This window comes from Hirundo rustica, chromosome 1, assembly GCF_015227805.2.
Source record: "Hirundo rustica isolate bHirRus1 chromosome 1, bHirRus1.pri.v3, whole genome shotgun sequence".
NCBI classification, from domain to species: domain Eukaryota; kingdom Metazoa; phylum Chordata; class Aves; order Passeriformes; family Hirundinidae; genus Hirundo; species Hirundo rustica.
This window is the reverse complement of record NC_053450.1, coordinates 135,747,172-135,763,382: the sequence shown is the minus strand read 5'-3', so window position 1 is coordinate 135,763,382 and position 16,211 is coordinate 135,747,172. Positions and strand designations below refer to the sequence as shown.

Here is a 16,211-nt window from a genome sequence, read left to right as displayed (position 1 = left end):
TATGAGGAAAAAAGAGCAGGTATCCAGAAACACCTTCCTCAGTCAGAATCTTAAGGGGACATTGGAGGAAAGGCTGTGAAAGTCCCCATGTCTATCAGACTTCTATGTCACAGCTAAAGTAACCGGGGCCTCATCACAACATGCCACGAGTCATGCGAGAGAACCATGGCAGTGCCAAGCAGCAGTGCATCACAAGTTGGCTGAAGTGCCTTGCAGTGTGACCTACTTCTTGAAGCTCTTCTCTGAGAAACTTCAAATGAGTAGCAGATTAATCTTTGCCAGAGTAGACGGGAGAGAGTGCCATTGTCCTCCTCCTTTGGAGATGGTCAGGTTGCCTTGTTGTGTCCTTTGAAGTTGAACATGAAGCTCCGAATGTACTTTAGACATTTGGTCACTATGGCCTCTGTGCTTGCCCAGGCTGAGCTGCTGCACTGCTAGGAAGGTGTTGTTCTGCCTGCTGTCTCTTACAGTAATGAACATGCTGTTCTGCACTGCAGACTGCAGTTAAGCATTAAGCGGTAGTGGGTTTTTGAAGCCTAAGTTTATGTGGGTTGGTTGTCCTGGGTGCACTCTTTAGTTACCTGCAATTGGCTTATCAAACTGCTATTTCAGCTGAGCATGTGACACGGTGGAAGGGACAGCAGCAGCTTATTTTATATAAATTGCTCCAAGGTTCAGGTCAGCTGCACTGATTCCAATTCTTCAGAGAAACACTTATACAGAGCAATTTTCATTAGGCAGCTTAAAAGCAATCCAAGAAGGGTGTGTACTTGCCATATGTCTCTGCAAGCTGCAGACATTGCAGCATATAACTTGAATCCAAATGAGAGCCTCACTGTCATTTTATTAAGAATCTAGTGATCCGATGGGAGGTTTTCTGTACATTTATATCTCTTTCAGTTGTATTTCAGAGCCTCACATTTTGTCTATGTGGAAATTAAGAGCCGGAGAAAAGGGAAGTATTATCTGATGGCTTAGAAGTTCCCAATTTCAGTTCCACCACATATGTATAATGCTGTAACTCTGCCCTATAAATAACAATATAGGGCAGCTCTCAAACCAGATCCTCCTAGTAAAATGCCTCCTTTCAATCCACTACTTTGGTCTTCCTACCCCACCAACCACAAATGCCACCTATTGCCTACCACACATCCCTAAAAGCTGAGATGCTGCTGAGACAGCAGGTGCCCATTGTTGTGATGTGGGGGTGAAAGTACCCCACTCTCTAGGGCAGGCCAGACACAACATTTCTGCATATTCCTAGAGGTAGGATTTTAGACACCTGACATCATATGATAACTTAAAAAGGAAGTTTAGGTGCTCTTTGACTGAAGTGAGCGTTTCCATGCTCATGTTCTGTTTAAGTCTTATGTTGGACTTTTTTTTTTTTTTCCCCCTTGATTTGTGCTTATGAATGTAACAAAAGGCTGTAGATTCTTCCACAGGGCCCAATAGCTACAAATATACACGAGTCTCTCTTGAGTCTCTGCTGGACAGGAGATTGGCCTCTCTGCTTGATTATTAGCAGGATTGTCAATATAGGTAAATTGATGTATTTTGTAAGGAACACCCCATAAAATAGAGAATGGCAATAAGCAATCTTTAACAGTGGTAGAAAGACAAAATTTTGATTTTTCTTTCCCTTTCTCTATTAGCTGCTCTTGTACTCCGGAAACCTATGGGCTCCACTGTGCCTTGAAGTTTGATGACTGCCAGGAGGGATCTGAGACGCTCTGTGAGCATGGTCTCTGTGTGGATGAAGAAAGGGATCAGCCCAACAGGGTAAGGAACAATGTATAAATTTCATCATACAGCACTGCAGGAATAAGTAACAAATACTGCTGAGCATGACAAAACTGCATAGCACAAACTGCTGCTGAAAAACAAGAAGAAAGGTCACTATACAACATAACAGCCTCTCTGTTGTACCAAGGGTGGCAGAAAGGATCAAAAATGTCTTATGCCTTGTTAGAGGTACTTGTTACAGTATTAGATCTACTACTACATCCATAGGGAGCTTGGAAATATATATTTTTATATGTTAAAGTCTTCTTTGAAATATTCTTACTGTTCATTATTTTCGGAGAACTAAGTTGCTAGAATATTTTACTGCTTAAATGATTAAGAAGGACAAAAATCATGAGTCCTATTTTTCTTGGGAAAAGGCATACCAATGGAAGATTAGTGCCAGGGGCCTGGAAGCTGCCAGGGCTGCATGGTGACTGGGTGGCTGCTGCTCACCTTTGGTGCTCCTCAGTGTCAGCTGGATGTGGTGTCTAACTCCAGGCCCAATCCCTCCAAGCATCTGCACTGGGTGGATGCTAGCACACACTTGAGTGCTCTTCAGGAGCAAGCCAGCTCATTCCATTTGGGCAAGAATCTGGGTACAGGGTGTTCACTCCAAAGGCACAGATGGACCATGCCAGCTTTGGCTCTTTCCACTCAGAGCAGCCCTTCAAAACTACCCAGCCAAGCTTGTGCTCCTTAATACTTCTATACACCCATGCACCATTCCAGTGCACATATTTTTTGTGCTTTGCTGTAAAATATTTTTTTTGTCTAATTTTTAGAATTTTTACAACTCACCACTTATTTTCTGCCCACTTTTTGTTGAGAAAGCTTTTCAAAAGGGTTCAGTGTTGGCTTAACTGTGTCTGCTCCTGTGACAATCAACAATAAAGCTCCCATTAACTTTAATTGGACCAAAGCTAGATAAATGCTGAAATCTGGCCATTAGTAAAGTTTACTAGAGAGAAAACTGTTTTCCTAAAAGAAAAACATGTATTTGCAATTTGATGACAGTGCTGCACATTGCATAGACTACTGAATAATTTGATTAAAAGAAAACAGCCAAGATGATTTCAGGTTGCTTACACTGATTTCTTTGCCCTGGTTAAAAAGCAAGTTGATGACTTTTAATTATGTTTATGTACAGCTCATAATTGATCTTATTTTCTCTGGGAGCTTTGGGATAAATTACAGATTTCTTTTATGAACATAATGAATGAGTCTGAGTTGCTTCCATAATCTGAATAAGTAAATTTGGAGGAAGAAATAGACTAAGAAAACTACTGAAGTAACTTACCAAACAAAATGTGCAATGTAATGTTCTGAAAGCTTTCTTGCTATAGTTTGAAAGTAATTTTATGAAATTAACTCCTTCTGCCTTTTTCTTGACTATTGCAAATGTCTTAAATATGCAATGTGATGTTTTCTGTGGCAGCCCAAGTACCGCTGTATCTGTGAGGCTGGCTGGATGTCCCCTCCTGGCAGCCCTGCCTGCAGTATTGATATAGATGAATGCAGCCTCCCTAATCCTCCGTGTTCACAGGATCCGCTTGTGCAGTGCCACAACACTCCAGGCTCCTACACGTGTGGTCCCTGCCCCACAGGTATCTCACCCTTCCATGCTCTCAGGTTGGATGGGGTGGCAGAGGTACTACTGCCTGTGTATCATAAGCACAGACACAGGATGCAGATGAGAGGAACTCCATGGAATGCTTTGGTCTGTGTTCTAGGGAATAGATGCAGGTTTTGTTTTATGTAGGTAACGCAGGCGGTGTAGTCTAATGAATGATTTATGTCATCCTAAACTGAGTATCTAAATAGGTCTCATGTCCACAGTATCTTCATGTCCATCATGTCCATCATGTAGTCTAATGAATGATTTATGTCATCCTAAACTGAGTATCTAAATAGGTCTCATGTCCACAGTATCTTCATGTCCATCATGTCCTATCACCTTCACATAAGAGGTCTACAGTACTTTCATATCTGTATGTTTCCTGCCCTAAGGCAACATAAAATCTGATTGTTCCCTCAGACCATATAACCTATGATTATTCTTCCTGAGCTGGGCAGGTGGTGTCCTTGGAAGTTTTTAAAGTGTTTAACTGAAGTGGTAATAAATCTTTGCTGCAGAATGTACATATATGCACTAGACCAGAACTGCATCCTCTTTAGGCAAAAGTGTATTTGAATCTGAAATGTCCAGAATGCAGTTAAAATAAAACGTTCTTGGACATACATATCCACCCAGATGTGTTTGAAACCTAATTTTCAGACCAGTATTAATTTTAATCATGAGAGAGACAGGTCTATTCTTGGGCTAATGAAGTGCAATTCAGTTGTACTCTATGAAAAGATTTGGTCAAAGAAGAAACCAAAAAGGCCAGGCATTTTCTTTCTGATGTCTTTTCTGTGCTGCTTTTTAGGCTGGCAAGGAAATGGCTACACTTGCCAAGACATTGATGAATGTGCAAGTAATAATGGAGGCTGCTCAACAGTACCGATGGTCCAATGTATCAACACAGTTGGATCATTCCGTTGTGGGCTCTGTCCACCAGGTAAAATGGATTTCTTGTTGATAATACTATGGAAGGATTTAAAAGATGAAGATTCAACACATTTGAGCCTGTTTGAACACTGTTTTGGGGTAGATTTAAGGAGCTGAATATTGGTTTTATATAAAGAAGTATCACATACACAATACTGCAAAATAGAATGCAGAGTCCAAGTATATTCAACTGCTTCAGCTATTAATGAACATTGTATAGAGTATGCCTCTGAAGGTGATCCTCTGAAATGTGTTTCTCTTGTACTAGGTAGATGTTTTCAGTGTTATAGCCTTGCTTTGGTGAAGTACTTCCTTTACAAGATCATTAATGGGAAACAAGGATTGCATAATTATGGTAGTAATTTTGTTGTCTGTATTAATTGAAGGAGTATCCTGTGTGCCATAAATCACAGACGGTATTGTCTGCAGTAAAAAAAAGCCTTGATAATTGTCACGCTCTGAATGCTGTCTGAGGAGGCTGTGTTTCCACTGCAGTGCAGCTCAAGCAGTAGAAGTTGTAACTTAGGTCTTTATAATTTATGGCTTATGATTTAAAATGCTTTCTGAAATGTATGGTATCAATACTAGAAGTATAGCAGGAAAAAGTCTTTCTAATTGACTTTTGGATTGCTATTTGAATGTCAATAGACTTTTGATGGGGTCAGCTCTGGCCATAAGGAATTGTGCTGCAGGGCTTTGGCCCTCCTGAATGTCCTGAGAGGATCTGGGTGCTGTATTGGGGATCCAAGGGCTGCTCTGGCGAGCAGGAGGAAAATGTCTGGGTGTGGTTAGGGCTGACTGTGTAGGGAGGGCAGCATATGGTGGCTGAGAGACATAGGCTTCTACAGCCTCACTGACTTAATCAATATTTGGCACACACTAATATATCTTTTCCACCACAACTATGGAAGGATTTATTTACAGTCAGAATCCATCCCTGCAAAGAAGCAGCCACAATAAATATGCCAGGTTTTACTTCAGCAGCTATCTCAATTCTTTCTTTTTAACACGACTATGATTTTACACCATGAATTAGTGTTTTGCTCGCCAATTGATTGTTTCACTGTGAATTCTCAAAGAAAATAATTTGTTACAGACTAACAGAGATTTACCTCTGAACAGGTTATGAGGGAGATGGACAAACATGTGCCCAGGTTGATATCTGCTCAATAAATAATGGAGGGTGCCATCCCTTGGCTACTTGTACCTCAGCTTCAGGTACGGTGCTTTCTTAAAGACTGTAAGGTAATATCAGTGTGAATCTCAAGGAGGATCTGGTTAAGATGAGTCCACTTTATAGTTACATGTCTAGATTGCAGCCCCTCTGCCACAGTCAGTTTTGCCTCAAGCACAGGATTTTACAGGCAGGTTAGCTAAAGCCAGCAGACTTTTTAACAAATACTGACAGAAGTAGATTTAGGCTCCACCGAAAAGAAGACTTTATCCTAAAACTGTGGAGACGTTTACCATTAGTCTTTGATGCAGTTTTCCAATTATACGTGTGCTTTTACCATTCCCCTTCCCATAAATACCCTTTGACTATCCCACCATTTGCCATGAAGGTGACCTTGGACTCTCAGGTGCCCATAGTAAAACAAACCGTAGGGCTCTTTCCATGATTGAACTGGGCACTGACCAGGGAAGGTGTCAAAAGATCAAGTAAGTGAGAATTATATTGACTGCTCCAAAATGTCAAGGACATTTACAGACATTGGTATTGTCATTGTAACAGAGTTACGTTCTATATCTTGTCTCATCTCCCAAGGGCTCATGGCATTTTGTTCCTGCAAATCTGGGTACACTGGAAGTGGATATGGGCCAAACGGGTGCTCTCCTCTCAGTGATATCTGTCAGCTGCAGAACCCTTGTGCAAATGGGCAGTGCTTGGTAAGTGCTGGGCTCCTTACATGTAGGGACAACATTGTGTAGTTATAACCAGTCAGGGAGACTTGGTGAGGGTGAAGGCTGAGTGCAGACATACTACTGGGAATGAGGCAAAATCAGTGGGGATTGCAAGATCAAAGGATATACCTGAGGAAAGCAAAGTGAGTTTCAGGGCACACAAGCCATTTCTTTGTGTGTGAAGTAAAGGTAATAATCTTGGCATTAATGGCCTGAGAAGTTGTGTTTGGTAGCCCATGCTAGCCAATGGAATGCTCATGCTCAAGAACAGTTCTCTCCAACAGCTGTTGTTGGTGGCACAGGGAATTAATTTACCACCCTGGATCATGGAGGTATTACCCATGAAAACAGAGCCAGTACCTCTGCTGCCCTGCAGGCTGTTAGTTATATCCAGCAGAGTTAGTTATGAGTTCCTTGTCTGATCTTGTGAGAGCATGCCTGGAGTCTCAAGTTGTTTATATGGACATGAAAAGGGTGTTTCAAGGGAATTCGCTGCACTGATGGTAACCAAGCTTTCTGGTTACCATCATTTGATTGGTGGTATGAATTAATTCTCATGCACAGTGAACATTTAGTTTATCCTCATAGGCCCTGCAAAGCCTTTTTTTGGCTTCCTTAGTGAGGTGTGCTGTGATTTTGTTGTGGAGGATATTGACAATGGTGATTTTGCCGAAATATTCACAAATGATACATTTTTTGTACCAGTAGAGTCTTTTCCCATTTATCTCCATTCGACTGCAGATATCCCCCTTTTGGTCGTCCCTGGAGGCACAGGGAAAATGAGACATAAGATATGGATTTGGCAGTGTTAGGTTAACAGCTGGATTTGATGATCTTAAGGGTCTTTTCCAAGCTAAATATTTCTATGATTCTGTGGTGAATTATCTCTTGCTTTTTGCATTTTCTGTGTGAAATGTGATGGTCCTCTCACTTACACTCCACTCCTTACCAGCATTCCTTTCTCTCTATTCTGTAGGTATCTACTGTGTCTTCATTCATATTGAAAGATATTTATAGGGCCTTTTGTGCCCAGGTATTATCTACTTTTCCTGACTATTTAGTTCATTTTAGTCAATCTATTAAAAGATACAACATCTTCCCCTAAATATATCCTAACATAAAACAGGAGGCAATCTTGGCTACAAACTGGTACCTGAAGATAATAATGCAGATATTAAGTAATGAGACTACAGAAGCATAATAAATAATGCTTCTCTAATAAAACAGAGAAACAGCAGAGTTATATTTGGCCAGCATAATGACAGAGGAAATACAATGTTAATTAACTTTCAGGCCACGGCAGATCAGGAAACACCTTTTAAAACAACATTCAGAGCCCTAAATACACATCAAAACCCTCTTCCATCATGCTGAAAATCTCTTTGGGACACTGTTGCATCGTGTGGCATGGCAACAGTGACCATTGTGCCCAGGGAGGTTACTACCATCTGCAGGGAAACAGACGGGACAAGGCTTTGTTATAAGTACGAGAATCCATTTATTCCCCTCTACCCCGGCCCAGGGAAGAGAGAGAGAAGCGGCAGGGTCAGGGTTTTATAGGGTATTCAAGGGGAGGAGTCTTAGGGTTTAGGTCAAGGGAGGAGATCAGATTTCAGCCTCCTCAAAACAGGACTCCACAAGACACAGAGGATATGACTAGAAAATGGAAAAGCAAATAGAGAATGTAATACACTGATTGTATGTCATCAAAGATGGAATAGTATCCTGTACCTGGGACCATGTTCCACTTTACCTTTAAAGATTGTGTCTATAAAACAAGAGATACAATGTAAGAGAACATATGAAATTAAAACAGTTACAGATATGAAAAGACTTGATTATACGGAGAAGTAGTACAGGTTGCAACAACGGAAATGGACAAGAGACATACAGAATAAGGAATAAAGCTGAAAAGGTGATGAAATTGTTCCCCTTTAACATTCCTCAGGATGAAAATGAAAGTTAACAGCCCACACAACTGCAGTGCAGACTTCCTGGAGAAAAGCCTTGAGAGCAATGACTTATAAACCAGTTATCTTGCCTTGCTATTTATAAGGTTTAAGTAATATGATTGACTTGATTCTAGCATTGTCATTCCAAACCCAAGAAAACAGTTTTCTGAATGGTTAAAAGGGTAGAGATTTTGATTTTTAAGACATTTCTGCTAAGAAATAACTTAATAGAAAAAACCCAAAGAGATAGATAGATAGATAGATAGATAGATAGATAGATAGATAGATAGATAGATAGATAATCTCATTAGGCTTTCTATTTATTTTGGTATTCACCAGTGACCATCAAGACCAAAAAAATTCAAAGGTTTTAATTCTTTGCTCCAATATCTCCTCACAAAATAAGTGTAAAAATCAGTCCTCCTGCTGACTCTATTGATTTCTTTAGGTGATCCATGTTCAGAGTTTATTTGATTTGTTTATATCTATAGGCAACGATCTCTGGCTATTTCTGCCTATGTAATGCGGGCTGGACAGGCCCTAATTGCACGGAGAACATTGATGAATGTATCAGCAACCCGTGTCAGAATGGGGGGACCTGCACCGATGGGGTCAATGGCTACTCCTGCGAGTGCACCAGCACCTGGACAGGACCCGAGTGCCAGACTGCCCAGCAAGGTACAGCCAGAACCTCCTCCCGCTCCTCCCCTCCTGGGAAATGGGACAGCAGGCTTCAGCGTGTAGATGCTTGGTGCATGGGATTAACACGTGGATAAGAACTGAGTTATGATGTGAAAAACAGCCTTGTGTTTGGTGGATTAGAGGTCCCAACCCAAATTCCCTCCAAGTCAGTTTTCTATGAGTTTCATTTTTAGCTGTTTTGTTTAGCAGTAGAATGCAACAATGAAGTTGATCTGCAAGCCCACTAGCCTCTGCTAGATGCCAGACATCCTAAAATCAGATCTCTGTTCCTGAGGAAGTGGTCTGGAAAGCTGGTTGGGAAAGAGGATCCAGTATAAGGAGAACAAGGGAATATACTGATGTTTCTATTTTGTGCATATTATTTCATCTGTTATGAAGCTAAAATGTCCTGATATTCTTAGTCAAGAGGAAAAGCCAGAAAAGGTTTTCAAATAGAAATTTAATGAAAGAAATGCTAGCACAAAAATGGGGAACTCTGTTTTATACTGACTGCAAGGTTCTCCCTTTTCCTCCTAATATAATTTCTTCTGCTTGTTTGACAACTTTTTTTGCCATTAATTTTAATTAAACAAGGTCAGGATAGCATTCCAGTGCCCCTGTGGCAACAAAAGTGGCTCCTTTTTATTGCAGATTGCTAAGAAGAAAGCAAATTACATTTTAATGTAATACAGAATGTAAAACTTCCTCTGATCCCCTGTGAAATCTGCTCTATTTTAGAACTATTTTAGGCTTTTTTCTCTTTTCCTGAAGTATCTAACTAATAATGTCTTATTATAAAGTCCACAGGGGAAAAATTATTTTTAGGCATTCATAATGAAGGGATAGAAGACTAGTTTTTATGCAGTAAGGAGTCATAGTGCACCACCTGTTCTTTTAGTTTCTAATCAATGAAAAATAAAAGTATTTTCTTACATGGTCATTTTGAATCTGGTTGAAAAAAGGTGAGATGTTTTACACAGACATTTCAAATAAAATTATATTCTTTTTACCACTTCTTGAAATAAAACAGTTTGGTGGGAATTGGCTATTTCTTTAGAATCAGTTCAGCGTTAAACTACAGGTGCTTGCTGCATATTGTAGCTATATGAGCATTATATTTTGTCTGTTTTACAGACACATTTTTCTGTAGCAGTTTGGGGTTCTCAGATCTCAGTTCCCATGCACTGAATGGTTCAGTGAGAGAAGAGACCATGGTATATCATGAGAGGGATTATCATGCCCAGAAATTTGACCAAAAAGAATAAACGGAACAATAAAACCTCTTCAGGATAACTTCTATGATGTACCACTACCGAGAAAGACAGTTTTACATCATGTTAACAAAATGCAAAATGTTATTTTATTGAAGGGTAAAATTTAGTTATTCAATCTGGAGGTATCCTTCTGGAAGCAAAGAAGTTTATGGACACTATCATGAGACAGAATCAATATCTTTTGGCAGTATCCACATGTTCCAACTGAAATTCTTTGTTGTTTTTCCAAGAACTATTTTTCTTTCAGTGAATTTGTGCTTTTTTGAGATGTTATTCCACTTGAGAGGAAGTCCTAAAGATCCTTTTATAGAAGTGTTTTTCAACATTGTTTTAAATGGTCAAGAAGAAAAAGCTATGCAAAAAAAGTTAGGTTTTGTTTTAATTTGTACAGTAATAGCACAAAATCTGTTTCATTTTTTCTCTCTTTTTGCAGTTTGTGGAGGATATCTCTCAGGCTTGAGGGGGACTTTCAGTTATCCTAACAACCCAAACAGCCAGTGGTACAACAGTGGGGTCAGCTGCGCTTGGGTCATTCAAACTAATCCCAACAAGGTAAAATAGAGTTCAGGTTGAAGAAATCCTCAGTCTGTGAGATCCCTCAGCTTATCAGAGCAAACATGACTACCTTCATGCTACATGTGTTCCTATGTGGTAATCCAACCCCTCAGAATAAATAGTTTTTCAAAAGAAGAAATTTTAGATCCTTATAAGCCTTCAGGCTCCTTAGCCCAAGGATTTGCTTGAGTTAGATTTTCCAGGCTTTTCCTAACCAGCTGAGGGTTAGAGTTCATTAACCTGCCTCCTGCTACAGAAGGGAACTGTTCTACATAGCTTTAGAATGTGATCTGTGAATAGCTGCATGAGAAAAACTCTGCTTTGATGGACTCCACAGGTGGTTCCTGAGCTGAGTGAGCTGGTCAGAGACTGGTGCTAACAACACCAAGGCTATGGATTAGATCCCCACATGGGCCAACTCTTTCATTTAGAGTGTGACTTGATGATCCTTCTGGTTCCCTTCCAGCTCAGACTATCCTGTGATTCTGTGACCTTCCAAACAATTTCATGTTTCTGATCTCTGAGTGCAGAAATGTAAAATGCTTAATTCATATTGTCAGTGGTTTTGTGTAATAACGCAAAGCATTTTAATTTTTTTAAGGATTAATTTTTAAATGTTGCACACAAATGTATATTCTGATTCTGATCTGCAACTAACAATTGTGTTATAAATAACAACTACAAAATATGCTACTTCATAATTTAACATGAAATTTCTTACTTGGGATCTAAGTTTTTGATGTATTTTTGACATCCAAATTAATTGGATGGAATGAATTAAGGAGTTTTATAAACCAGTACTTAACAGTGGTTTATACAGCATTACATAAAAATATATATGTGACATGACCTCAGCCTTAAGCCTGGGAGCCACTGTTGTCTTCAGCAGAGCATATTACAGCACATCAGTGAAGAATCTGAACAAACTTAAAGCTCTGCATGTCACTAAGTATCCAGAATGGGCTTTAGAGACACTGATTTTATATGTGCGGAACAAAATCATTGAATCTTTTAACCCTCATTACAACACTTCCAACCATAGCGAGGGTGAAAAATGCTAATTATCTGATGAAAAAACTGCCTAGGGAAACCTGGAATAAGGTATTTTACGTTGTGTTTCAAGCTTTTCACATGGCTTAAAATTTACACATATATATATTTTGCACATATAACACACAGGAAAATTATCTCAATTATTGAAATAATGAGAAATAATGCTCTTTCCAGAAAACTTCACTGACTAAATTCTTATCTGTCTGTCTATCTTTTCTCTTTCCTTTTGACGCTTAAGATTCTTTAATATTCTTTTCTGTCCTGGAACATTTCAGGAAATTACATAATGGCTCTAAAGTTCATAGATTTTCACAGGTGTGTGAATGCATATATCTGCTCTATAAAGTTTCTGCGTAGATAGTGTCTCAACAGATGGAAAAAAAGAGATTTCTTGGTTTTTTGCTTCTGTTAGATTCTGCATGTTACTTTCCCATTTTTCCAACTGGAGACAAGTAATGAGTGCAACTCTGAATTCCTTCAAATCCATGATGGGCCTTCAGCATCAATGCTCATGCTAGGAAAATACTGTGGCTTCCCAGGTCCTGCAGAGCTTTTCAGTACCCACAACACTCTGTATTTTTGGTTATACTCAAACCACACCATTACTGGAGGTTTTACTGTTCATTGGGAATCTCAGGATCCTGGTAAGTTGATGAAATGCCAAGCATCTTCACGGCTTTGGAGTAAAATTAATTACTTATTTCCTTTGATTAGGAAACATTAGGAACAGAAGAACGGTATTTTTCAAGGGAGTGAGGCTGAAATATAGACATATATATCACTTGAAGATATTTTCAAACTCTAGCTCTAGGGCACTGTATGAATAGCTTTCTCTTGTTTTTTAAGGCTGCTTTACAATTCCTGTGGGGAATCCCCCAAAGAGCACATGTTTCTGGGGATTCATTTAGTCAGTTCTCTTTTCTCACAGAAGTATCTAGTACTTCAAGCAAGGAAGCTAATGGTTTGTTTTGCCACTGACAATTTACACTAGCCTAAATGTTCCAAACATGATAGATTGTAGGGAAATGGATTTTAAAGAATGTGTGAGGTTTTTTGTATGATTTGTTGTACATTTCTGCCTGTATTCTTGGTAATGCTAATTGGGTGATTGTTCCAGATAGTCTGGCAATGCATCTCCAGAGATAACTTCAAATCATCTCACATAACATTAGGTTCACTTCAGTGTTCTGTATATTATCTAGAAACAAAATAGTGCATTGGTTTGTGTCTTGAATGAAACATAGAGTAAAAAAAAAAGCTATTTCCTTACTTCTAGAAATATTTTTTGAAATTCTTTTAGTATGATCTTTGGGTTGTTTTGTTTTGTTTTTTTCTTTAATTGTAATTATTAGATTGATAATTACGAATTGACAAATATGAGTACTGAAAAGTGAAAGCAGATATTTTGGAGGAAAAAATAGCACACCACACCCCCCCCCCACCCCAGCCCCCCCAAAAAAGGAAAAAAAAAAAAAAAAAAAAAAAAAAAAAAAAAAAAGAGCAATATAGATGAGATTAAACTAGCTATTCTTGAGGTATAACACATGATGTACCCCTCCCATTCCCAACTGTTGCACTGATGTTATTTTATTACAGGTATATAAAACAGCCTTTCCTGTAATTAAACTTTCCTTTTCTTTTTAATGGAAGTAGTCTTATGATAGGATAAAAAATGGAGACTATTTACAAAGTACAGAAATTCAGATTAATATTGTAAATCCAATCCAAACACAGTGCTTCTGATTTTTCTTCTTAAGGCATATTCATCGTAACTGGGTAAGAATCTTTCTTTTACTGTGCAAATCAGGAAATACTTGGAGTTCTCCTTTTAAAATTGAGTTGCAGAATTAACTGCAAAATTTAAAGAAAGAAGAAACTTGGCTGTTTTTTTGGCTTGGTTTTTGTTTTCAAATTTATTCTGACCCTGACGTGGTAGCTAGTTTTGACATTACAGGTCCATTCATCTTCTGACCTGACATGAGGTGATAAAGACTCTGTCGTTCCATGTCTCTCTCTGCTAGAATGTGGTGGCGAGCTGACAGGTACCTACGGCTCGATAAGCTCTCCAGGATATCCTGGTAACTATCCTGTAAACAGAAATTGTGTCTGGACCATCTCAACCAGTCCTGGCCTTCTCATCACATTTGCTTTTGGCACACTGAGCCTGGAACACCATGAAAACTGCAGTTATGACTATTTAGAGGTAAAGTGTAATTGTGAATTATGACAACATTTTGTGGATATGTTATTGCAAAACAAGATATTTCAAAACTTCTTTATGTACAGAAGGGGGACTGTTCAAAAATTTAATCCTGGGTTGAAATGTTCCTTTTTATTTACATATGCCAGCTATCCATGCACAATCAGAGACAATAGGACAGAAAGGGGATGAGAACTTGCTTCACTGGATTTGGTGGAAGTCCTGTGACAAAAATGATGGTATTCAGGCCAAATACTTGATGGAAAGCTTTCACTTTTTTACATAGTTCAGTCTCCAAACTCCTTGTCAAATTTCAACCCACAGAGAATTAATGAGCCTATGGGAAACTATTCAGGAAAGGGATCTAAAACTAATAAATTCATATCACATCTCACACAGCCATCCATGACGTGACGTATGAGCAAGTGTGACATAATGTCTACAAAATTCACCAATACATTTTCTTGGAAATGAGAAGCCAGTTTGGAATAGCATGTTGTGTGCAATGTAGATCATGATTTAAAAAAAACCCCAAAAAACAAAAAAAAACAGTTCAGCAGTAGATCTGATACTTTCTTTCCCTTTCGCAAAACCCTTGATGATGCCTGGCAGCAGCATCACAGCTCTGTTGATGGATCTGTGTCTTGGTTCCTCTGTGTCTGGAGGAAATTTCTTATGACCTTTCCCCTCACCTATCAACCACAATTCCTCTGGGGCCTCTGAGATAACTTAAGGAGTGTTGGTACTGTTCACAACTGGCACACATATGATAATCCTAAATGTTGATCTATCATTCTGTCTAGATTCGAGATGGTCTTCTTCCACAAGACCCTGTCCTTGGTAAATACTGTAGCACTGGATCTCCACCCCCACTCCAAACCACTGGTCCAGATGCATTTATTCACTTCCATTCTGATGATTTAGTTACTGATAAAGGCTTCCATATTGTCTATACAACATCTCCTGGTAAGTAAAATACTCAGGATTAAAAGTTGGTCTGTGACATTCTCAAGATAGACACATGAAAGGATGCAATTAAAACGTGCTCTTTAATAATATAGTAATTCTTTTTGATTTGCAGACATTGTACAGAGGCAGCCTCAAAAGGAGTTACTGTACTTATGAATATTTTTTTTTCCCTTAATATAGCAGATCCAAGTTGTGGAGGAAATTTCACAGAGAGTGAAGGGGTTATCACATCTCCTTTCTGGCCTAACCCTTATATCAGCAGCCGACAATGTGTCTACGTTATCCAACAGCCAGAGGATGAAAAAATATTCCTCAACTTCACCCATATAGAGCTGGAGAGTCAGAGTGGTTGTTCAGCAAATTATATAGAGGTGATTCCCTTAATCAGTTGATATGAAAGTTTGATTGCATGTATGTACAAGAACATGTATAACTTCTGTCCCAAGGGCCACTGCAGAAATAAGTGTTAATCAAACAACTAGGTATATGAATTTATTAGGGTCCAAAAGTCACAGGGGCTGAAAGAGCGGGATGGTACATTTGGAGCCAAGCAAAGATAAGAGAATGAGAAAAAATGTCTAGCTTAACCCTAATTCTTAATAGTCTGTATGTGATTAAGGGGGAGTTTGGACATTTGGTAAATGCATGTCAACCGCAAGAAAAACAGAATTAATGACATAGCCACTAAGCAGCATTTTCTGGACTCAAAGTGTTAGATGGAAGATCTTGTTCTGACACTAAAAGGAAACACACCATATAAATATTTATATACACTTTCCCAGGGAAGTGGTTGAATTACCATTTGTGGAGGTATTTATGAGATGTGTAGAAGTGGCACTTAGGGACATGATTTAGTGGGCTTGGCCAAGCTCAGTTTACGGTTGGACTCTAAGATTTAGAGGTCCTTTCCAACCTTAATGATTCTATGATTCCATATACATATGAAAGCTGGGAGTTTATTGTTGCCATAACTGAAATCTTACAAGTCTAATTCAAGAGTAGTTATTAGTCTAAATCTAATTGTCAAAGAAAACAAAATAGTACAGTTAGAATATTTCTATATGGAAAATGGAATAATAATGCAGAACTAAGGTCACTTCTTAGTGTGATCCACTTGAGGTGACTTTTACTTTTGCTTTTACTCAGCTCTCTCTTCATCGGTTTGCAATGTCGTGTTACATACAAATTTACAGCTGTAGGAGGCCTTTTAAGTACATCAGATACCATGTTTTCATTTTCTTTGTTATTATATATCCCTAAGCCCAGTTTTGTCCAGCCGCCGGTGTGCA

At 38.9% G+C, this 16,211-nt stretch overlaps 1 protein-coding gene across 1 annotated transcript in view; it reads left to right on the top strand.

Annotated features, from left to right (window-relative positions):
- Positions 1-16,211, top strand: part of CUBN (cubilin) — a 140,885-nt gene that overhangs the window by 5,641 nt on the left and 119,033 nt on the right. The window contains exons 7-17 of the mRNA XM_040062708.1: positions 1,656-1,782; positions 3,224-3,392; positions 4,215-4,346; positions 5,459-5,554; positions 6,102-6,223; positions 8,682-8,868; positions 10,579-10,697; positions 12,166-12,397; positions 13,775-13,956; positions 14,757-14,919; positions 15,103-15,293. Of these exons, the coding sequence (XP_039918642.1) occupies positions 1,656-1,782; positions 3,224-3,392; positions 4,215-4,346; positions 5,459-5,554; positions 6,102-6,223; positions 8,682-8,868; positions 10,579-10,697; positions 12,166-12,397; positions 13,775-13,956; positions 14,757-14,919; positions 15,103-15,293 (1,720 nt within the window). The remainder of the gene's footprint in view (positions 1-1,655; positions 1,783-3,223; positions 3,393-4,214; positions 4,347-5,458; positions 5,555-6,101; positions 6,224-8,681; positions 8,869-10,578; positions 10,698-12,165; positions 12,398-13,774; positions 13,957-14,756; positions 14,920-15,102; positions 15,294-16,211) is intronic.